At 43.1% G+C, this 23,741-nt stretch overlaps 1 protein-coding gene and 1 long non-coding RNA gene across 2 annotated transcripts in view; one reads left to right on the top strand and one right to left on the bottom strand.

Annotated features, from left to right (window-relative positions):
• Window positions 1-1,762: 1,762 nt before the first annotated feature.
• On the top strand, window positions 1,763-5,413 carry LOC116699042 (uncharacterized). Its single transcript, XR_004334347.1, has 2 exons — window positions 1,763-1,814; window positions 5,301-5,413. It is a non-coding gene; the product is annotated as an uncharacterized LOC116699042 (long non-coding RNA).
• Window positions 4,908-23,741, bottom strand: part of chd7 (chromodomain helicase DNA binding protein 7) — a 78,101-nt gene continuing 59,267 nt past the window's right edge. Inside the window, 17 exon segments of the mRNA XM_032531392.1 lie at window positions 4,908-8,126; window positions 8,511-8,691; window positions 8,871-8,975; window positions 9,289-9,429; window positions 9,627-9,842; window positions 10,282-10,515; window positions 10,648-10,818; window positions 11,044-11,298; window positions 11,745-11,911; window positions 12,324-13,325; window positions 13,511-13,719; window positions 13,919-14,330; window positions 15,762-15,868; window positions 16,264-16,393; window positions 18,064-18,167; window positions 21,203-21,292; window positions 23,309-23,468. Coding sequence (XP_032387283.1) covers window positions 7,072-8,126; window positions 8,511-8,691; window positions 8,871-8,975; window positions 9,289-9,429; window positions 9,627-9,842; window positions 10,282-10,515; window positions 10,648-10,818; window positions 11,044-11,298; window positions 11,745-11,911; window positions 12,324-13,325; window positions 13,511-13,719; window positions 13,919-14,330; window positions 15,762-15,868; window positions 16,264-16,393; window positions 18,064-18,167; window positions 21,203-21,292; window positions 23,309-23,468 — 4,739 coding nt within the window. The 3' untranslated portion in view covers window positions 4,908-7,071.

The following is a 23,741-nucleotide window of genomic DNA, read 5'->3' as shown; positions in this document are numbered from 1 at the left end:
TTTAACATGAAACCTTCCACTGGTCCCTTTAACTACGGAAGAGGATTAGGGCCGCTGGTGAAAAAAATTATGTGAGTTCTGACTTTATTCTGAGAATAAAGTCAGAATTCTGAGAATAAAGTCAGAATTCTGAGATTAAAGTCAGAATTCTGAGATTAAAGTCAGAATTCTGAGAATAAAGTCAGAATTCTGAGATTAAAGTCAGAATTCTGAGATTATTGTCAGATGGAGAATGAAGTCAGAATTCTGAGATTAAAGTCAGAATTCTGAGAATAAAGTCAGAATTCTGAGATTAAAGTCTTTAATCTCGCCATGTGTATTGTGTTCCTCGTTATGGCTCCGTAGCAGATGTTTTTGTAAAAATAAGCTAACGATTGTTTCATGACCACGCGACTCACTGTTGCATAGTAGCGGAACAGTACAGGATAATCTCGCAGACAGTTTAGATTTACATCCGCTGTTTAAGTTTAATTACCAATGTTAACTAGCTTGTTGGTTAGCAATAATTAGCCTGTGCCTATGTTATCTCCTAACGTATACACACAGTCTCCACAGATTCGGAGTGAGTGAGATTTCTCTTGCACAGCTACCAGAAGACTTACAACTCTCAGACAGGTTGCTACGTCACATCTACGTCGCCAAGCTCAGTCGGAGGCTGCGCAGGAACGCTCAGCCGTCACCAGAAAAGTGATTCTAATATCCTTCACTGGTCTTCGTCGAAGTATAATGGCGTAGCTTTGTCCATTTCTTTAACTGTCTATGGTGTGCTCAGGGTAATGATGAACATGTCACCCAGTGTAACAGCGGGCCTCATCAACGTGTTTTAATAGAAGATACGTCAGACTTTGAGTACACAATACTACATCCTTTAATAAAGAACGGAGTAAAGATGTACTGCAGCAATTTATAATTGCATTTCCAAAACGGGTGGGGACTCACAAGAGACATATTACTGTTAAATAAAAGAAATGGTCCCTGGTATGGATCCAAAACACAGGCACATTTCCCATCGTGCAACTTGATAGCATAATGGAAAATGTCCGCTAGCTCGACTAGCTTACCTGTCATTTTGAGTTCAGTGTAAAATCAGTGTATATTGGATTTTGGATTGGAAAATTTGGACTTTTTTTTGACTTGGTTTCTAGATTTGAAGATCTGGATTATCATCAACATGGTGCACATTATGTTGGACAATAAGGCTGGATGTTCACTAATCTGGGTAAATTCATTACAAATTAGCTGGCAGAGCACAGCCTGGCAAGCCAGTGAGCAGTGACATAGACAGAGCCATGATGCCAGCGGAGCTGCTTCTGACTGAAGAGCTTACAGAAACAAAGGCTGGCTTTGTCCCGCTATGTCACTCTATTCTGCTCTGCATATTAAGATAATTCAATTGAACAATATTTGCAACCCTTTAGCGTGTATTTAGTAAACACTGACATGGAGTGGTTTTGACAAATTAATAGCTTGAAAACGATAATTACTCTACTTAAAATAAACCCAATAATTTCACCACGGCTTCAAATATCTTACAAGAAATGGCATTTATAATTAATGTACTGTATATATAGTGTATAATGTGTCGTATGGAATACTTGATCTTGTAATTTCTAAATTGCTGCAAGGAGCTTTAATACACCGCCAGAAATCAGGTAATCAGATTTCTTTCTAATTTCCTTGAAGGAGAAATGAGGGTAGAAGACTGCATGCTGGGTTTGTTGTTCAGTGCATGTGTGTATTATATATGTGTGTGTGTGTGTGTGTGTGTGTGTGTGTGTGTTGTGTGTGTGTGTGTGTGTGTGTGTGTGTGTGTGGTATGGGGCGGCTGGTGGATTTCACGTCCCACTTCCTCCAGCAAGGCGATTAGGCCAGACGTCTGTCACACACACACACACACCACACACACACACACACACACACACACACACACACACACACACACACACACTCCACCTCTCTCTCTACTGTCTGCTAGAGTAAACACACACACACACACACACACAGACATACACACACATACACAAGTTTGCATTACTATTCTTGCGAGGACATTCTATGGCCTTCCATTTAGTACATGCTGCCAGGTGCTTTTTAAAGGAGCAGTAGTGTGATCCCCTCGTGACAACATATCCACACTGAGACCAACAAACTCATCAGATCATGTTTTCATGTGGGAGGGTCCAGTACACCCATGGCCAGTCAACAGTGACCCCCCACTTTTTGAACGGCTCTAGCACTGGAAGTGATTTTTACCATTCAGTATCTCCCTTGACGTTTCATTAAATTCTTAAATAAAGAGTTTTAAACCTGGAACCGAGCTAACCAGCTACGAGATGAATCGTGACAATGAAACATTTAATTCAGCTCATAGAAACATTTTGAAAAAGGCGAAAAAAAGGCAAAAGCTACAAGACCGTGTACATAACGATCACGGACTTGAATGGTAGCAGCTCACTAGACGCTTACAGGTGTGGTAAATGTTTCCATGGTAACAGCAAGCTCTACCAATCAAAGACAACGCTGTTATGCTTAGGATTGTGGGTAGTACTTCTCCATGGCATCAAAAATAAAACCTTTGAAAGTGTGGTGCTATTTCGAGCCTTGTTAGTGGTTTAGAAATGGCGATTTCTTTTTACTTTCGCGTGCCCCGATGACTAGCGTTACAAGCTAATTAGCGGTTTGCGCTAAAACTGGTCACATTCGGTTGCCAGTAAAACATATCCCAGTGATCGACTCTGTAACCATGTGTTATTAACCCCTAGGTGCATTTTGCGCTGGAGTTGTCCTTTAAAGTGAAAGAGTGACCGCATGACCTAAACCGACCAATGACAAAACTAGGGAGGCAGGCTCCAGCACCAAAGCCAGAGCATGCAACACCAAGATGGATGGCAGAGTTTGGGGTGACTTCTTTTTGGATTGTTGGTGTGAGATTATTTTATGGAAGTGCAGCAAGTATGTAAGTACATCCATCTTTGTGTAATCAATATTAAACTTATTTTTCCACATGTCAGCAGAGATTTTTTTTTCATTCTAGATACAAGGTTAAACAGATGTTACTGTAAATATAAAAACGTTGAGAACTTAATTTTATATAGACTGTTAGTCTGATAATTGCTTGTGAGCTCTTACACCGAATAGAAACATACATTGTATGTTCCATATACTATATATAAAAAAACATCTCACCACTTGAATACAAGATACATGAGTTTAGTTTTAAGCTGTTTCTCTCTCCCACTCACACACGTACTGTACAAATACACACACATACATACATACATCTATATATATATATATACATTCACAACACACACACACACACACACACACACACACACACACACACACACACACACACACTCACACACTCAGTGGGGTCTGGCTGTCAGTTTGTGTTTTGTCAGCAGCTCCAGTGGGAGAGAGGCCATTTCTGACAGCTGGCTGGAGTACGCGCGTGCGCACACACAGACAGACACACACACACACACACACAACACACACACACACACAGACACACACACAGAGAGGAGCCTTGCAATTTCCTGTTTTATTTCATCTTCATTTGACCTGAAATGTTACTTCAACTCTGTTTTCCTCTTAAATGCCGACACATACTGCAAACTGTTTTATGACAACATCTACATTTAATCAAATAGTTGGTTTATTCCTACACGCCGTCTGCTCTCCCTGCCACGGTCCAGTCATACCTAACGACCATTAAGGCCTCTAGGGGCCGCAAACAGGCCTGTAAGACTCCTATAACATAAAGTTGTATTTACTCATAGAAAATGTCCTTGCTTTTTCCAATCCTATTTTTTGTGTGAAAACAGATACATATGTACTTTTTTTTTTTACTAACATATCCTTCCACAGCTGACCTATATCTAAGTTTGGGTTTTGAATAAATAGTCCAATAAGTTAGGAATTCTAATACTACTGGTCTAACATTATGATGGTAATTTGTCACTGCTTGACATTTTATAGACAAAAGAAATTGAGAAAATAAACAGATTAATTAATAATGAAACTAATTTTAGTTGCATTTTTTCCACATTTCCACTAAGAACCATTGTGACCTGATTTTTTTTTTTAAATAAATCCCTTTAGAGCAGGGTTTAAAGTCTGACACTGTGGGCCACCCGCAGACAGAATGAAGCCCGGTCAGTTTGTCAGCTTTGGGCTACAACTTGAGCAATGTTTTCAGGAGTGGGCCTATTTCGTTAGCATCTTGCACATGTGCACAAGGTCAAGGTAATGGTAATATACAGTCCTGCTGAGGTTTCATGCTATTCCATTTCTTGACAGTTGGTGGCTCCAGCATGCAAGGAAGAAGATTACTGCAAATGAGCAAAGATGAATAAAAAAAAAAATGTAGGTTTCAAATTCTTCCAAAAATTGTCTTTGCAAATGTTAAAGGAAGGAAATGCAGATAGGTTTGTCAGACTTAATTCATACACAATGCATTTGGACAAGACAGGCTGAATGTAAACAACTTTGTTAAACTCCGGTGTACCTTTACCTCAAGGTCCACTTAACTTTTTCCTGAGATTTAACCACTTCTTAGTCTTCAACAGCCATGATTGCATAGTTGCTTTTGAGTGGACATTGAGTTAATTTTTCCTAGTGTATTAATTTACTCAGGTTTATCATTTCAATAGACTAAAAACCATCGGAAGTAAGGTTAAAGTCGGTGGAATTTCCTGATATTCCATAACTTCCTTAGGAAACTGATCCAAGTCCCTGATTGGTCCTGTCTGGAATTGTTCACTTGGACCATATCTACACACAGTAGATCAGTAGTTCAGCTGGTTCAGTCTGATCTTATCCTGGAAACAAGTGTTACACAAAATGACTCAGAGTCTTCCTAAAAAGTAGAGGAGTGAAAAATAATGACATGTAAACGACAGTTTGGTTTCCTAGGCGAATATCATGATTCACTTTTATTAAAAGCATCATAGCTACAATTCATCATACATGATGTCTCAAAAAAACAAAAAGACAAACACCAAAAAAAAAAAAAGAGGAAATAAAAACATTTAAATGGTATGTCTGTAAACTTCAAGGCTAGATAAGAATTTTGAGGTAATGCTCTTCAGCTTGCTGGCTAAAAGTAACAAAAAGTCCATTTATTTTCAAGAAAAGTAGCTAAGTAATAAAGGTACCTGATTATTTTAACTCTTTAACACCAGTGCATCAACAGGAACAGAGTGAGACAAAATTGATTGCAGTACTTATTTGTCATCATTTACAGTTTTAGTTTAGACTTTCTATTCATACGACACTTGTGGTTATTCATATAGTGTGTGTGTGTGTGTGTGTTGGGAGAGTGATGTTGGGACATTCAAAAGCTGCCTTGGTTATTGCTGTCTCAGCATTACACAGGACAACAAGGAACTTGAAGGGGAAGGTGTCTTCCAGACAGCAAAAAACTGATCTCTTCCCCCCCCCCCCCCCCCCCCCGTCCCAGTTCTCTCTCTGCCTTGCTGGGCTGGCTGTGATAGCAAATGTTAATGACCTGGCCACAGTGTGTTTGAATGCATTTTCAAATATTTGAACCACTTGCAGCGCTCGATTTATCTTTGAAACTTGAACTGGCCTTGGAAATGGAAACAAATCAAGCACCACCTGCACTTTTCAAGTATTTATTACCTACTCAGCAACCAGAGTTGAACTTCATATAGAAACCTGTGAGCTTCCAACTCCGTTGAAAATGTGTCTCGGTCCTGTTTTGGCCAGGCCTGGTGTCAGTGTGTGTGACTAGAGAAACAGTCTTAAAAGAGAAGGTCACTAGGGAGCAGCACTTGGTCTGACACTATCGCGATATGAAGAAAAGAAAACACAAATAAAAAATGGATTTTAATGTGGCAGCGACCGGGAAAATCAGCCACCTGCCTCCTTTAAACAATAAACCTGAAACATCACATCCCTGTGTGGACCACCTCCAAATCCATTCACAGAATCCTCCAAACGGGGACGGCTGGTTTCAGCGGCATGAAGCGGACCAATCAAAAGGCCTGATTGGTGGCAGCCCCAGCCCGCCTGCCACTCCGGGGCCAAAACCAGCCGCCTCGAAAAGAGAGACAGGATTCAGATGTGGCAGTGAAAAGACTCTAGACTGGTATTCAAACAGTGTGGGACTGGGTTTAACAGTATTGGTTCAGTGTGCATGCACCCACGCACATCAACTCAAAAAAGGGACGAGTCCTCCCAGAAACAGTCACATAACAGAGAGGGTTAGTGTAGTGGTGGACATCTGAATGTGCGAGTGTGCATGTGTGTGCAGCTAATGATCAAGTATGTGTTGGAAGATGCATGTTGTGGTAGTCAGTGTGTGAGACTGAGTTTTAGGCCAGTCTGGTTTCGTTTTCCTCCTCAGAATCTACCTGGTCTGATATGTGAGAACTAAAAATCTGCTCGGAAAAAAGAACAGCTCAATCTACTCCATTACCCACAATTCATTTTGCAGCAGCTTTGTCAGACAGACAGCCGGGTTAGCTGTAATGCTTTTTTGAGAACCGATGTTAGAAGAAGAGTCACCAGCAGGCGTTTCTTCTCTTCTTGATGAGATGCTGCCAACAACAAAACAGTCCAGACAAAGAGGGAAGCAAAAATAAAGATTTGAGAGCTGAAAGCAGCAATAATAATAATAATAATAATAATAATCATAGCACTATTGGAACCTTGTAAAGTCCTGTTTGCAGGATTGTGAGAAAAGTGTGTGTGCACCATTCACAATGCACACAAGCCAACCAGACAGGAAGAAAGTCTTTAAAGAGGAGCTGAACTCTGAGCGAGCGGCTGCGAGGATTTTCCCTGACTACACTATCAATCAGAGAGATTTAACTTAACACACACAAACACACCTTATTCTCTCTGACGCATAGTAAATATGTCTGGTCAAAAAATAACAAAGAGTGAGAGAAATCATCAACAATAATGTAAAGGGGAAAAAAAACAGGATTTATGATAGTTTGGATATTTCTGGTGGAGGCATGTAAACGTGGCGAGGAAGAGGGGAGGGGAGGTCAGAGGTGAGGAAATGTCCAAGGCCAGTCAGTTTTGCGGTTTTTTTCAGTCACTCTTGTCCTTCTGTGAAGACGCCGCTGCCTCCTCCGCCTCCTCCTCCTCCTCCTCACCCATCCTTCCATCCTCCAAGGCTGAATCGTTGCCTCTTGTCTCCTCCTCCGCTCCATTCTCCTTTTCCTCAGCCAAGTCACTTTCTCCTCCTCCCTCCAACTCCTCCTCTCCTGTGGCTTTCAGCCCCCCCTTCTCCTCCTCGTCCTCATCATCGTCGCCCTCCTCCTCCTCTTCCTCCTCGTCTTTTGGGGGGTTTGTGGTCACAACGTTGCCCCCCAGCGCTCCAGCCATGGCGTTCTGCAGCTCGGCCAGGGTGGAGGCGGTGGGGAAGCCGGGCAGACTGAGCCCCCCGAGGCCTGGAGGTAGGAACATGGAGGGGTAGAGGAGGCCGGGGGCCATGGTGGAGAGGAGGAACGGGTTGAACGCCAGGGAATTTGCTGACATGCCGGCTGCAGCTAACAGGGCTGCGGCATCACCGTTGATGGATGCCGCAGCTGACGAATCAGCAGCTGGCATCTGAGCTCCAGTTACATCATTAACGGATTTCTCTGCCACTCCCTTGCCCCCTTTATCCTTCTTCCTCGCCTTCTTCTTCACTTCTTCATTACCATCAGCAGCAGCCTCCTCTTCATCATCTCCCATCTCCTCATAGTCTTCTCCCTCTTCTTTTTCCTGCCTATCTCTCTTCCTCTTTGTCGTTACTGCCTCATCACTCTCTCCTCCGTCTCCCTCCATTGTTCCGTTGGTGTTCTGTGAAGTGTCAGTGATGGAGTTTGAAGCTGCAGCTGCAGCCGCTGCCAGGTTACCTCCAAACAGCCCGCCTAGACTAAACATGTTCGGGAGGGCAGCCATGTTGGGCAGGCCTCCAATACCGGGCAACATCAGGGGCATCATGGAGGCCGTCGCGGCGTTGGCAGCAGCGTGCTTGGGGTCGGCGGAGTGAGGGAAGGCCATCAGACCAGCCGCCAACTGAAGAGACTGAAGGCTCTGGAGGGACGACAGGTCCATTCCTCCAAACAGACTGTTCAACAGCAGAGGGTTGATTCCTCCTGAAACACACACACAACACACCACACACACACACACACACACACACACACACACACACACACACACACACACACACACACACACACACACACACCCCACACACACACCAAAACACACACCACACACACCACACCACACACACACACACACACACACACACACACACACACACACACACACACACCACACGGTTTAAAGTGAAGCTCTTCAGCACAAACACCAACATTTATAAAATCCCATCTCTTACACATAATGTGTTTTAAAAAAAAAGATTGACGATAGAGCTTCTGCAAGACAAAAGGTAAAAAATATTCTGTCTTTTTACTTAACATACATGTGGATTATGAGTGTGATGAACTGGTTGCTTTAGCAGTAGTGTGTACCTGCAGATGAAACAGCAGAGGCCAGCGATGCCTGGGCAGCCTGAGCTGCTGCTGCTGCCTGGGCGGCTGCAGCCGCCTTGGCAATCTCAGATTTAGGTCGTCGCCCCCGACGACGGACGCCCTCCTCTCTAACTACAGGGCCGGTCAGAAGGCGGTCAAACATGGCTTCTGGAAGGAAACCCTGTATGAGGACGATTTTAGGTTAGAAAACAAAGTAAAAGTTGCAAGCTGGTAATTCGAGAAGGTAGGGCCCAGAGGGGCTTTAAAGGAAACAATAACGTAACCATTTTCATATATAACCACCATTACTGAAGAAACATTTTGTATACAGTGAAATCAATCGGCTAGTTGTTTACTAACCGACTGCTTCACGATGTCCGTCCAATCGGGGGCGATAGAATACTCTGGGTTCTCCAGTAACCATCTGGGAAGCTCCTTCATTGGTGGAGCCATGGCCCCGCCCATCTGTGGAACAGAAAGATGAAATGAGTTTATCTTGGAAAATAAGTAGTATTCAATATGTAGACCAGTGGTTCTCAAACGTTTTTTAATAATGTAACCCTTTTGAAATATTTTTTTTAGCCGAGTACACCCTGAAAAGGGCAAAATATTTCTGGTAGAAAATAAACTATATGAAGATGTACAATACAGCGATGTGACGTTTAGGCTAAACAACAACAACAACAACAACAACCTTGTAACTGAAAAAACACTTTAATTCTAGCCTCTTTTTTTTTTAAATGTTTAGAGTGGAGACTCTTGATGTGTGCCAGCTTACCTTGCGTCCGTTGCGTCTGTTCACCACAGGCACTCTCTCGTCCCCAGTCAGGGTGTTGATGTCTATCTTGTTGGGGTTTCGACAGCGATGGCGCTTCTGCTTGGGCTTAGAAAACTGAGACAGCAGTAAATCCTCGCTCTTCTGTTGACAGGAAGACAAAAAACAGAGAGGTAGGTGTGAATAATTTGTGGCTTAGAGAATAGAAGGCAGGAATAAACAGCAGAAACAAATCATTGAGACATATTCCTGATTAGAGTCACACTAACAAAAGGACTACAGGTGAAGAGCACAAAAAAAATCTATTACATTAAATCATTTTTAAAAAGAGGAAGACGTACTGGTGTGAATCCAGTCATGTCCATGGTGTATGTTGGGTGCTGCCTCAGCCACTCTCCTAATTCTTTGTTGGAAACTGCTGCCTCTTCCTCCTCCAGACTACCAGAGGCAAGAGATCTGGCACTGGGGCTCTGCTCTGGCACGGTGAGGGGTCTGTGGGCACGGGCAGCATCCTGAACCCCCTCCACACCTGAAACCTTTGTCCCATCACCATCATCCTGAATTACCAACAGGGACACAGAGAATGGAGGAGAAGGAAAGATGCTTTTCAGTCAAAAAACCTTACGATTGAAATGCTTATTATAACAGCAGAATATTGTGTTTGGCGGCCAGACTCCGACCTCACCCCTCCCCACAGATTGGGTTTACATAAGATATGGGGAGTAATAAAGGAGCCTGCAGGTGGATGCTGGGTGGAGCTTACAGTGCAGTCAGCAATATGGGGGGAGGGCAGCAGCATCCTTGATAAGCAGCTTAAATAGACCGCCAAATTGATGGGGAGCGCGAAGCGTGTCACGTGTGTATACAGCGGTGCAGCTCGAGTTGCCTGCCTGAACTAGCTCGCTGGCGTCACACCATTAATTGTATTCTCATAATATCTTGTTTTGTGTTGGTAAAATGTTGACAACTTTACTGCCTATTAAAACACACTCATACCGCTCCTGCTCTCTTGTTGCCCATGAACAACAGCTCCAGGCCTTCCACATTTTTCCTGCGGCCCCGCCTCCTCCTCATGATGGGCAGGTCAGCCTCCAGTGCACCATTGGCTCTGTGTCCAGAGGGCGGGGCTTGCTGAAGCAACTCCATTTGGGCTTTGAGGGAGGGGCTTGTCACCAGGGCACTGGGGAAGCCAGCCAATGAGGGAGAGGCCTTGTGGTGATGGTGCATACCCTATACAAAAAAAAAAAAAAAGTTAATTGACTTGACTTTGTTTCAATGTAAAAATTACAATACCAGTTTCTTGGAGGACCATACTAAGTAACTTAATGGTCTAAGTGTGTTAGTGTGAGTTTATGTGAGCACCTTGGTGAGGTCTATAGCCTGGTTCTGGGACTCGGCAGCAGAGTGGCTCTCTCTCAGCTGAGCCACCATCTCCATTAGGTTACGTCTCTTGGCGGCCCTCTCTGCCTCAATCTCAATCTTCCTCCTCCTCCTCCTCCTCTGTCGAGGCACTGTCAGGCTCAGAGCGTCCTCCTGCAACATAAGGGTAACAGTCACACCTGTGTCTGCATAACAGCATCTTACCTAGGAGCTTGTCATATTGTTGTGACTGGTACTTCAGCAACATTAAATACTAATGACGTTAGCAGTATCATTACTTACAAAAGAAGAGTGCTAAAAGTACCATTCTAATTTGTGTGTGGTGTGTGTGTGTGTGTGTGTGTGTGTGTGTGTGTGTATGCGCACACAAATACTCACATGAACCTGTGGTGATAGTGTTTTATCCTCGCTCCCACTGTAAGGTGTATGGATGCCGGCCATTGTCAGCTCAGCTAGGCTCCGCCTCTGCAGCGGGGTCTCGGTCACCGTGGCTACGGCCGCTGGGGTTACTGTGGAGCCATGGCCTGGTAACAGGTTACTAGGGAAGTCAAAGATGTGGCGTCTGTTGACAGGCCACTTGCCCTTCAGGACAGCCTCGCAGATGTTATCCATCCTGTTGATCATCACTCGATCCTGAAGGGTGGAGAGATTGGAGAGAGGTAACGATGAACTATTTCTCAAAGGGTTCCCACTACAGTATTTGAAAGTTATAGGCTTATATTAGAGACATGCCTTCTATTTGATTATATTTGACCAAAAACACCCATATTGATGAATACATTTCTAGCACTAACACCATCAGTACAACAATTGAGTCATGTCACTACTGCTTTGAGTTTCTTTAACAAACATTGTTTTATATTCAAAAATCGCTTTTCCTGTCAATGAAACTCAACATGTCCTGCACAGATGCTCCATATATTAAGCCTAAAAAGGTTCAAAGGGCAATGTTAAACATTTGCAGGAACGACTGGAAAACAGTAGTGTAGAAGTGAATTGAGCGAATGACAATTGGGCGATTATTTCTTGGGTTTATTAGCGACTGGCCTTTATTTGTCCGGCTTCTGTTTGTAACCCACCTTAGGCCAGAATGAGAAGGCAAAAGCGCGGTCCTGTAAGGCCTGCAGTGCAGAGGTTTCCGGCAGGTCGTCAGGGCAGAACCCATCTCTGGTTTCGTTTTGAGCAGACGTGCTCAGAGATGCGATACTCTCCTCATCAAAGTTCTTCTGCTCTGACGCAGCACTCGCTGTGTGGAGAGAGGCAAAGTCACGTTGCCACTCTTAATTAAAAAGGGTTTCCAAATCGTTATCAAGGGATCTAAATCCATTTTATTCTCTCGCCCCTGGAACTTATTAAAACACTTCCAAGTCATGAGGGGAAATACCAAGAATAGGCCTGTGACTGAGTGTGGTGTCAGCAATGATGGGGGCCGACAACCAGGGAAAATAAACTGGTTAACAAAAAGGATAATAATAAAAGTACAGTTAACGTAAGACATTTGAGACATTCATGTTGTGTAAACGCTACATTAAGAACTTCACATCATCATCTCCCTGGTAAACTAAATTCAAAACAAAAGTGTGAACACAGTGCCCACAGAGACCAATGACTAATGACTAATTCCATACTAATGACAAAGCAATAAACTTTCTCCTTACCTTCAGCCTGAGAGGATTTCTCTGATTTGTCATCTTCATCCATCCTCTCTTCCTCTTCCTCCTCTGGGCTTTTCTCTGTGTCAGCTGACCTTGGAGATTTAGGAGACTCTGGGTTCTCCCTCTCCTCTCTGTCTCCCTGCTCTGAAGTCTTGTGGCCCAGTTGTGCTTTAGGAGAGGAGTCGGGATGTTCTGTGAGCTCAGTGGTCATCTCCATCTGGTCCCTGAGAGAGTCAACAGGAGTCAAACTCTTCTCTTCTTTTAAGTCTTTGTCTTGGTCATCTGCTGACGTGGAAGTCTTGTCACCTTCTCCACTCTGCTCTTCTTTCTGCTTTTCCTGCTCCTCTTTCTCTACTTTTGGCTGGGCCTCTTCTTCTTCTTCTTCTTCTTTCTTCACCTCGCTTCTCGGTGAAGCAGCAATTTCCTCTTTCCCTTCTCTGACCTCTCCCTCATGTTCCTTCTCTTCATCAGGAGTTTCAGTCTTGGTACATGGAATGTCATTGGCATCTCCTTTTTCCATTTTCACCTCCGTCTTCACCTCCTTCCCTTCTCCCTCCTCTTTAGCTGCATCAACGGCAATTTTGGCCGAAGCCGCAGCGCTTGCCAGCTCTGCAGAGGTGAAGAGGGGTGCAGGGATGCTTTCTGTTGCTCCCATCCCTGCTTTGGTGACCTCTCCCTGGACTCCCATGCTGACACCAGGCCCTCGCTGGCTTGTAAATCGCTGGTGGGCGTCCAAAAAGGCCAAAGTAGGGTCGTTTAAGATGTGATAATCTGTCCTGCTTACACCATGCTTAGAGGCCCCCAAGATGAGGTCCCGGTCGTGGCGGCCACACTCCCACCACTCTGGGAGGTCTGGGGAGGGCTGGCAAAGTTTGAGGCGTTCAGAGAGCTGCGGGTGGGGGAGAACTTGCTCACGGATGCGACGTAGCAGCTCGATGCGGTACAGGGTGCGAGAGGCACGCTCCTCTGTGATGGGGTCGATGATCAGCGTTGGGTCTGGGAGTTCTAACGAGGTAAAAGAGACAGTCTTCAATAAGAAAATTAACTAAATCTATCACAATTTTTTTCAAAAACACGCAAACAAACTTTATTTGACCACATTGTTGTTATTTTAGTGACTGAGCAACTGCAACAATCAAAATATCGCTTTGTGCCTTGCAATAACCGTAAGAAATTAATTTTCCTCTTACCTGTATCAGTCTTGACCTGCATTCTGCAGACCCGTTTACACATGGCAATGAATGAATAGTAATATTTCTCCAAGCTCTCATCTGTTTTCTTGTCCAGTCGAGCAAAGGCCCTGAACTGTGCCCAATCAAATTTCTGACGCTGGGTATCAAAGACGACTCCGAAGGTGGATACTACACGGTAGAAATCAGCCTCCTCACGACGAGTCCATCTGACAAAGAAAGAATGTGTGAGCAAAGGTTCAACTACAACAAGTAACATAGTGATTTGATTTGAATTATTTGGCGTACTTGAATACTGATTTGCAAGATGCAATGCCGTAGGGCAATTATTTAATAACAATCTCGTGTATACATATAATGTACGTAGGATAATTGTACGTAATTATGAGACATCATATGCAACAATACCTTTGTCTTCTCTCCTTGTAGTACATGGCTCCATCAGTCATCAGGGAGCTGGCGGTCATCACTGGTGACGCCTCTGGCAGGAACTGCCCACCTTTGGCAAAGTAAGCACTTCCTTTAGCCAGATACGGGCTTCCTTCTGTCAAGAAGACCCCCGCTCCATCTTGGATGTAAGTTGCTCCTTGTGTATCGGAAACCATCCCGATGGCAGGCAGGAACTCCCTGCGTCGTCGTCTGCGACCATCAGGCCGGTTGAGGGCCTCCTGGCGGAGCTGCTCCCTGCGGTTGGAGCGCTGGTAGGCCGTGATGAGGCGACGCAGACGGGCAGTCAGAGCTGAGGCTGCTGGCCAATAGAGTCGCTCGTTGGAGCCCGAAGCTCCGCCCAAAACACTTTGACCGTTTTCACCTGATTTAGCTACATGAGGAGAGGACAGGGAGGAACAAAGAGGAGAAATATGCTATAAGGAGCCTGTTCATCTTTTTTTCATTTGTTCTCAAACATGTCCCTGTGCTCATGTGACACAGCCTGTAGTAGTTTAATTAGAGTTATGACTTAAAAGCCTGTGGCAGTAACCAATAGGAGTGGGAATCTCTAGGCAGCTCACAATTCGATTCCAAGGGCTACAATGGCATGATGAAACCATTATCAATGCATCTTGATGCATCAACATTCTTTATTTATTTATTTATTTATTTATTTATTTATATATATATATTATATATATATATATATATGATATATATATAATAATTCTTTTTTCCCCCCCTCACTGTGTGACCATTATTGATACATTAATTAATTCACTCACTACTTTTAAAGTGCTCATATTATGCTCATTTTCAGGTTCATAATTGCATTTATAGGTTGTAACAGAATAGGTTTATGTGGTTTAATTTTCAGAAAACACCATATTTTTGTTGTATTGCACATTGCTGCAGCTCCTCTTTTCACCCTGTGTGTTGAGCTCTGTTTAAAAGGAGAATTCCAGTCAATTCCAATAACTCAGTGTAGGCAGCACCAATTGTTTGTTTTTCTCACTCCAAATTTACAAACAGAGCTACGTGGTGGAATCGACCGGAATTCTCCTTTAAGCTACAGAGTTAGACATCTCACTTCTGTTCCATCTTTGCAGGGAGTCGCACATGCGCAGAAAGTACTGCTAGCTTGTCAGTTGCAGAGTATGAGGACGTGCCACGCTAGCAGCTGGTTGAGCATTACAATGTGTGTTACAAGGTGGCGCAAGTTCGTCATGGAAGTAAAGGCTGGACTACAATAGAGCTGTTTGGAGCAGTTTGTGAACAGTGTTTTTTGTTGGAGATGGTAAGTCCCTTTGGGGTGGAATTTGGGCTTTTTAACTTTGTAAACCTATAACGTGCACAAAAAAACGATAACACAATCAAGCAAAGGGAAAAAGCCAAAAAGCTGAATATGAGCACTTTCAAACATAGCATATGTTTAATAAGACATAATTAAAATAGAAAGATTAATTTACTTTCATTATCTTTTAGTTTAGTTAGACAACTTGCATTAGTAATGCATTTACATTTACTCACATTTAAAAAAGAATTGAAACATTCAATGCTGGCTCATTGGCCATAATTCTTAGTGTAAGAGGTACAAATTTCCGAATGACTGTTCTGTATTGAGCCATCATTTTTCAAGACAGAATCCATGATGCATCCAAGAGCCGTCTTTCTTCCTCCCCCCTGGTAACTAACAAAGCGGTTTTAGCAGGAACTACTAAACTAAGGCCTACAAGAACAGTCAGTAGTGTTATCTTAATTTACTACTTTTTTATTCAAATATTATATTAATTGACTCTTTCTGGCTGAATTCAAAGTTTACCTTCGGCTTCACCTTCCACAGTGTCATCCAGTGGTGAGTTGGTGAAGTCGTCCATTTCATCTTTAAAAGGCATCCGCAGTGGCTTGTACTCTGGATCCTCATCCTCACTGTAGAGGTTGGGAAAACATGCAAGGAGTTCATGATTTTAAACATGATCATTTTCACTTTTAATACTTGAAGAAATGACAACAAAGCAGAAAGGTAACATTAAAAAACAAAAAAACTAATTTTAATTTTTCCAGAGTAAAACATCAGATACAAAAACATGTGGGCCTACACCTGCTTCCAGTCACATCTATGGATACAAGATTTAAATCAAAAGCATTCATTTTTCAGATTTTGAGCATTCTGAGCACTATTTAAAGTTAATTGTTGAGAAGATGAAAAGGGGGAAAAGACTGGAAAAAGGTAATAAAATGTGATAAATCAGAGCGATGGAAAAAACTTGAGGGAAGGGGTAGCGGAGAAGCTGCTTTTTGGTGGGTGGTGCCTGCTCTCTTACCCCTCAACGCCATCTGCCATCATGTCGGAGCCCCTCTGCTCAGCAGCGATAGCCTTGGCGTCCGGCATGCCGACCCTCTCCAAGAAACACAGGGCGGGGTCAGCTCGCATTGAGTTGTACTTCTCATAGCCTGAAGAGAAAAAGATAAAAAATACAGAAGCTTGGAAACCATGTCTGAAGATGCAGAGCGCGCACACGCACACCTTTCTAGCTCACTTTCAGACAGACATGATGCCAAATAATCCTAACACACTTTTTTTTTTTTTTTTCTTTTTTTTAAACACATGCACGCACACACAGCATCCCATATTAAATGGAGTAGACAAAAACAGCAGCAGAAGGGCAGACCCCAGGAGCCAGCTGCTGACAAGACAGACAGCCTGTGTGTGTGGTGTGTGTGTGTGTGTGGTGTGTGTGTGTGTGTGCGTGCGTGCGTGCGTGTGTACGTACACCCGCCTTTAGTGAGTGTGTGCGCGCGCGTGCTTATCCAAGTGAGCCTGCAGGTGCTCATTTGTGTCAGAGAGAAAGAGAGAGAGAATGAAAGATAAAGAGGGAGAGAAAATGAAGAGGAAAAAGTGCACATGTCATGGCGTCTGTGAAAGTGAGCTAGTGGGTGTGAGAAAGTGGTGTGTGTGTGTGTGTGTGTGTGTGTGTGTGTGTGTGTGTTTGTCCGTTAGGGGCATTCAAGCAGAACAGATTAGAATGTGCAGATCCTACTGAGACACAGTGAAGGAGAGGGTGGGGATGAGGGGAAATATAGAGGTGAAAAAAGGGGAAAAAGTAGAGAAGGGAAAAATGATTGTGCACAGGAGGAAGAAGTGGAGCAAGGAAGGCCACCATAACAGGACCACACCGTCTCTCCATTTACCTTTCATCTCTAGTAAGACATGACGCATTGTACCTAATCATCTCCGTCACACACGCAGCTCTGTGCCCACAGCCAAACGTTAATCATCGGGGCCTTTACAGGCCATCACTTTTCGGTGTGTGCGTGAGATGCATTGTTTTGCGTGCGTGTTATTGCATACAAAGCAGACTGTGTGTGGTTGTGTGTGGTTGTGTGTGGTTGTGTGCGTTAGCCCCCGCACCCCCCCAGGGCCTCCCTAGTGAATGAGGATTATGATTAACTATGGGTGAGCCCTTTTGTATTCCTGTATGTGTATGTGTGTCCTAATTGAATCATAGAGGGTGGCAATGATGGAAACTTATGACGATTATGTCAAATTAATATGAATGAGGGTCTTCATCCGCTGCGCACAGACACTATACTCTGTCTCATCAGTCTGCCACTGGGAGTTACATTTAGTTACCACCGAAAGGTGGGTAATTTGGAAATTAGGGCAACTTTCCAAATTATCTAAATAACCGGGTTAACGGTAAGAAAAAACACGTTATTTTAACCCTGAAATTAGCTTTGTAATCATTTGTTTAACACCTGTAACAAACTACAAAGCAGAAACACGCACACGCTCATGGTGAAACCAGCCATCAATCACACTCGCGATAGCACACTGAGCCTGCCAGCTGCGTACCGCTATCACCATAGCAACAGCAATCAACTGGTGGCAGCAGAAGTGGGTGGGATATTTGTTTGTGTGCCCTCACCCAGTTTGAATGATGTGTATGTGAATGCCTGCGTGTGTCTGTGAGTGTGTCAGAAGGTGCTGACATGTTATCTGTGGGTGTGTGATGTTCATTTTGTATTCACCGCATATATGCACTATAGGCTGCCATGTTGCAAGATGTGGACCTAAATGTACAATAGGTGTATGAGCTTGCTGGAGTGTGTGCGCTTCTTACCGTGTTTGAAGACACCGATGAGCAGGGATTTGTCTGCCTCGCTGTCCCACCAGTCAGCTGGGACTTCAGCATGGAACGGCTGGGGAATCCAGATGTCCAGCTCACTGTGGCAGAAATGAAGATAAAATCACTGGTAAATTAAACTGGTTGTGAATGTTGAATTAGTTTCAGTTGGGCTAGATCCCCAAAGTGTCTCTATGTTATGAATAAACTTCAAAATGTTGCCTTCCCAGAGCACTAAATTACAAAAACTACAGGAAAAGGAATAATCTAAACTTAACTGTTAGAAGTGTTGTGCCATAAACGTTTATGACATGTTTATAATGTGTATGACACATTCATGACAGTGTCATGTCACTCGTATGTAAACACCTACAAGTAAAGTGTAACAAAAATTATAATTGTTCTGAAATTTTTCTTTAATAATTAAAAAATAAAAATCTTTAGTAATAAAACAGAACTGATGAGAATAATGATAAGATGAAGAAACAAACCCAATGATACCTACCTGTACAGCTGGTTAGTGGCTTAACCCTGACTTTGAGAGAATTAGCAAATCGCAGTTCAAATCCCTTCTTTAGAAGCCAATGTTTTTATTTTAATAATTCTTTTCTATGGCACCCAGTGCCATATGTGAAGTACTACTTCACATTTTGAAGTTTCCTTTAAACTAAAACATCACATTGCTATTTCTGTGATTAATCCATTTTTGTCCAAAGCACTTATCAGCAATACAGTTGATGGAGATGGAAAAAATAATGTGTATGTTACGAGGGATGTTACGAGAACCGGTACTTCGGCCCAAAAATTCGCATAACGTGACGGTATTAGTTACCTATAGTACCGAGGAATGCAATTCTTCCGGATGCTGGAGAATGACAGCTGACCGGTACAGAAAAACAGAACGCCAAATGTCCGTGCGTGTTGTTTGACCCATCTTTTAACATTACAAAAAGTCCAACTAACCATTTGGTCAAGATCAGAATTCTTCATGCATGTAAATGACAAACTGACAATAGTTATAATGAGCAAGCTACATTCTATGTTGTGGCACAAAAAAGGAAAAAAATAATCCTCCATTATGGAAAGAAGAAGGTAGAAAATGGTGTTTCCAGCTAGTTATGGAGAGAAAGGGTACAATACACAATAGAAGCAGAAAGACAGGAAGGTGACAGGAGGAGAGGAGAAACCAGGGAAACAGTCCCTTATCTCTGCAAACAGCAGCATGCCTGGCCTTGGCAACACACACATATGCGCCAAGACTGGCATGCTAAATCCCCCTGGCATATGTTGGCACGATGGCACCCCGTATGACACACACACACGCGCACACGCCATTGAGAGGGAGGATGGGAAAGAGAGGGGAGGGAGTGGGAGAGATCAACGCAAGTGCACGTGCTCCACATTATAAATGCATCACATCTGGGTGAAAGGGTGATGAGAGGGGGATGGGAGATGATGAGAGACTAAAGTGGACTGCAGAGAGAAGGGAGAGATGGACAGATGGCAAGAAATGTGTGGTGTGACAGAAAAAGATAGGGGAAGCAGTTTAGGAGTTGTCAGGGTGAGATGAAGAAAACTGTTTAGCAAACCTTCACATCCACAACCTTGCACTGTAAGGCCTCGTGCCAAATGACAATAGCTCGTCAATGTGAAAAAAACAACGCTAAAATGGGTCAAAACTGAAATAGAAAGCTTATTTTCCCCTGATAAAAAAAACAAACTTGTTTCTGTCAGAATGAAAAGAACCCTGCCAAAGAGGCCACTAGAACAGATGGAAATACACTTTAGTAATAATTCATCACACATTCATATAAATATCCATCTCTCAACTCACTTTCATTATGCACCCAATACATGAAAGCCTTCAAATTGACTGTTAACATTATGTATGTTGTATTCAAGGAAAAATCCTCTGCTGGACGATTTGTTCATTTGGGGGTTCAGAATTGATATTAGGTTGCCAAATTTATGGGCCCTTAAGGAGGTCTGGACAAGTTACAAATTCTCAAAATGTTGGAAAGACTTGCAAAGCCAGAGGCAACCATTCTGGGTTGAAAACACAGAAACAGAACACTAGTTTTGTTTACTGTCCATGCTTGTTTAAATCAGTGATGTTAACACTCTGCACCCTCAGGTATTTTTGACAACTCGTGGTCCATCTGGTTTTATTTTCTATAAAAGGTCTTAACACATCAACCCTCTTGTCCACAGTCAATCTATAAACATAATTTCTTTCAGGACAAACTGGGCTATTAGTCTTGTGCTGCAGTGAGGTCACATGAATTTAAAAAAAATGTTGTGGGACCATAAAGACAAATAAAATAGATATGGAATCTCAATTCTCATTTCTTCAAACAAGGTCCAAACTTATGCCAAGACTTAAAACAGTAATGCTATTCTTCTCTGTAGAACGGTTTAGAAGATCTTTAGTCACATCTTACTATTTTGACTTTGAGTGATCTCCCCTCCCAATGAGCAATCTTTGTTGCACCTCGAATGACGCACTGCCGGCCTTATATGGGCCTAATGTGTGACGGACTTGCCTTCCATTGGTTTACAAGACAAAAACAAGCGTCTCCCAAAGCGTCATAGCTTTCAGCGGCCGAATATTCATAAATTATGGACATAAAGTGGATTGATCTTTGATGTAAGATTTTGGATTTATTGCTCAAAGACCCCAAAAAAAGCATAAGTTCCAGGCTGGTTATAACTCCTCCTGTAGGGGCCACAAAGACACCACCGTGACAGCTAGGGTGTTAGCTTTTAGCTGGAAAAGACTCTAGCTCTTATGACTAAAATATGAATTGGAGATGCCGTTTTTCATCATATACGACAAACGCGGGCCGACAGGGTTAATACAACAGATTACAAACAAAATGTAAGATCTTATTTTAAAGATCGCCAGACGTCTGTGAGAGAAAGTGGGACTATGATTAGTGTGTTGTAAACAGAATTGGAACTGAATAGTTGACTTGAGCAGCAAAAGGCTCACTTACAAAGACAACTAAGTAATGTGAGTAAAGTAATGTGAAGAGAGAAAAGGAAAAATAAAGTTGCCTTTTATGTTGTAATCAGCCCTCTTTACGCACGGAAAGAAGTGGTTAAAGAAAAGACACTAAAAGAAGTGTTTACTAACCTGGCGTCAGCTCCTTCCAGAGTACGTTCAGCCTGGTCGCCTATGACTTCCTGTCGCAGATAATACAGCATCCTCACCCTCAGCAACACCCTGCAGAACAAAGTCAAGTTGGGAAAATTGTCTTTTTAGTAGAGTTGTCTTGTTTAGTTCAACACAGATTAGCCGGGCTGCGACTAACAATTATTTAGCACTGAATAAACCTCATACATTTTCTTAAAGGGGCTCTAAGCAATGTAAACAGTGTTTTAGGTTCCAACATTTTCTGTTACATACAGCAAACATCTCGCTATCCACGAGCTGTCTATCGCCAGAACTTGTATAAAAAAAAAATTAAAAAAAAAAACACGGTCTCTGTAGACAGCCCAGGGTCTACAAACAGCAACAAAAACAAACTGTGCCCACCTGCACCATGAAGCATTCACAAACAGTCTTCCAATCGTTCCAGCCAATAACCAACAATAAGGATTTGGGGGTGGGGGGGCGTTAGGGCGCGGAAGCACAGAAGGGAGGGGGAGGGAACGGGATGAGCAAGCGGCAAGCTAGTCTCGTTTTGTTTGAAAATACTTCGAACATCAACAAGAAGTAACGTCACCCAACATCACCTTTAGTGATCAAATAAAAATTTCCTGAATTGAATGAATTTTGAGAACTAATCATCTAATGCAATTAATTTGTCAATTACAGATGTTCTTAGAGTTAGTCTTTCATAGGGTCGGGGACCGAAATCTGTACTTTTTTGGGTACCGACTGCACTACGTTGTTACTACCGAGGACCAATTCACGTTAAATCAAACGGTGCCAAATTTCGGTACCTTGGAGGACAAATAGGTTTGGAACTTTTTTTACAGAAATATATATATGTGTGTGTGTGTGTGTGTGTGTGTGTGTGTGTGTGTGGTGTGTGTGGTGTGTGTGTGTGTGTGTGGTGTGTATATATATATATATATATATATATATTATATATATATATATAATATATATATATATATTTAAAAAACATTTCTGTAAAATAGTTCAAAAAAAAATATATATATATATAAAAAAATAAAAAAAACAGTAACCAACCCTACTCCTCCAGCATCGTCCCCAAGTAAATGAATTATACTCAGTCATTGCTCATGAATGCAAGTCAGATTTGATCTTCTGACATTGGAAATGCTGCTATCTGGGAGATCTGTTTTACTGTAAACATTTGTCACCAGATTTGTCACCAGGATTTAATGCCAATAACAGCGGTTGGAACAGAAGACAGGGGAGGAGAGGCAGGGGTTCAGGGTGGGGGTGGGGGGGGGGGGGGGAATCAGAGGGAGGAGTAGAGAGAAAAAGAATGGAAAGAACAGAGCGGCACTGGAAGGGAAGGAATAAAGTTTGGAGAGGAATCGAAGACGGGGGGGGAGGGTATAAAGTCACTTGCAACTCATTCTGCAGTGTGTGTGTGTGTGTTTGTGCATCAATAGCATCACAAGTTGCAGCGTGTGTGTTTGTTGGCAGGCTGTGGGAGCTCATCCATCAATGTGCCAGGCCTGATTAGCCACACAACGCTGTGCTCCAGCCTAGCAGATGGCACCACATAATCACCCCCAAGTGTGTGTATGTGTGTGTGTACGTCTTTCACCCACTTCCAACAGGTCTGCCTGCCTAGCACCTGGCCTGGCACAAAGCCAGCCAGACACACACACAAACTTCCCCCCTCAAGAAGAAAAAAAAATCTTGAAATTGAAGCATATCTCCTTGACAACAGGAGAGAGAACTGACCACAGAGCAAACAAGCGTGTGTGCCTGTGCGTGTGCGTGCGTGTGTGTGTGGGAAAGAAGACAGGGGGCCTGCGTCTGTTTAAGTTGTGCTGTGTATGGTTGTGGAGGAAAAAAAAAAAAAAAAAAAACTATTACACCTGCCACTTGTTTCCGTGTTCTGGTTTTAAAGCAACAGCTCCATCAACATTAGTTTGGAATTTATGAACATTTCCACTATATGAACTCTTTCACCAATGCTCCTTTCCTAAACTGTTGATGGCCCCTACAAAACCAAAAGCAATATGTTGGACACTAGCTACCATGGTGTTTTAGGTGAGTCTCTGTACATGTGTGAAAATGAGAAGGCCTTACTTGTTACAGTGATGTTTCAGGTGTCTCTTGTAGCTATCCTCTTGCAGTAAGTGGTCAGGATTGCAGCTGGCAAGCCAATCAGCTCGGGGAGTCTGCGGAGGCGGGGCTGTGGGCTTCCCCTTCTTGCCCTTCCTGCCCCGAGGGACTGGAGTAGAGAGACCTAGAGAGAGAGAGGGACAGAAAGAAAGGGTGTTAAGACAATGTTCATGGGCCTCCGCAAATGACAACCTTTTAACCTTATTCAAACATTTCCAGAACATGTTCCAAAAATGGCCAGCAGAATAAGAAAAATCCTTAATACTGCTGGGTTTAGTTATCTAAATGATGTGGCACTGGCTGGGATAAGGCCTCAGTATGAGGTACCCAAAATGTGTTATTTTAATATGGCATTTAATGTCTAGTCTGATTTGAATCTTGTTTCCTGCAAATATCT

Source organism: Etheostoma spectabile, chromosome 12, assembly GCF_008692095.1.
Source record: "Etheostoma spectabile isolate EspeVRDwgs_2016 chromosome 12, UIUC_Espe_1.0, whole genome shotgun sequence".
NCBI classification, from domain to species: Eukaryota; Metazoa; Chordata; class Actinopteri; order Perciformes; family Percidae; genus Etheostoma; species Etheostoma spectabile.
This window is presented reverse-complemented; position numbering and strand designations above follow the sequence as displayed.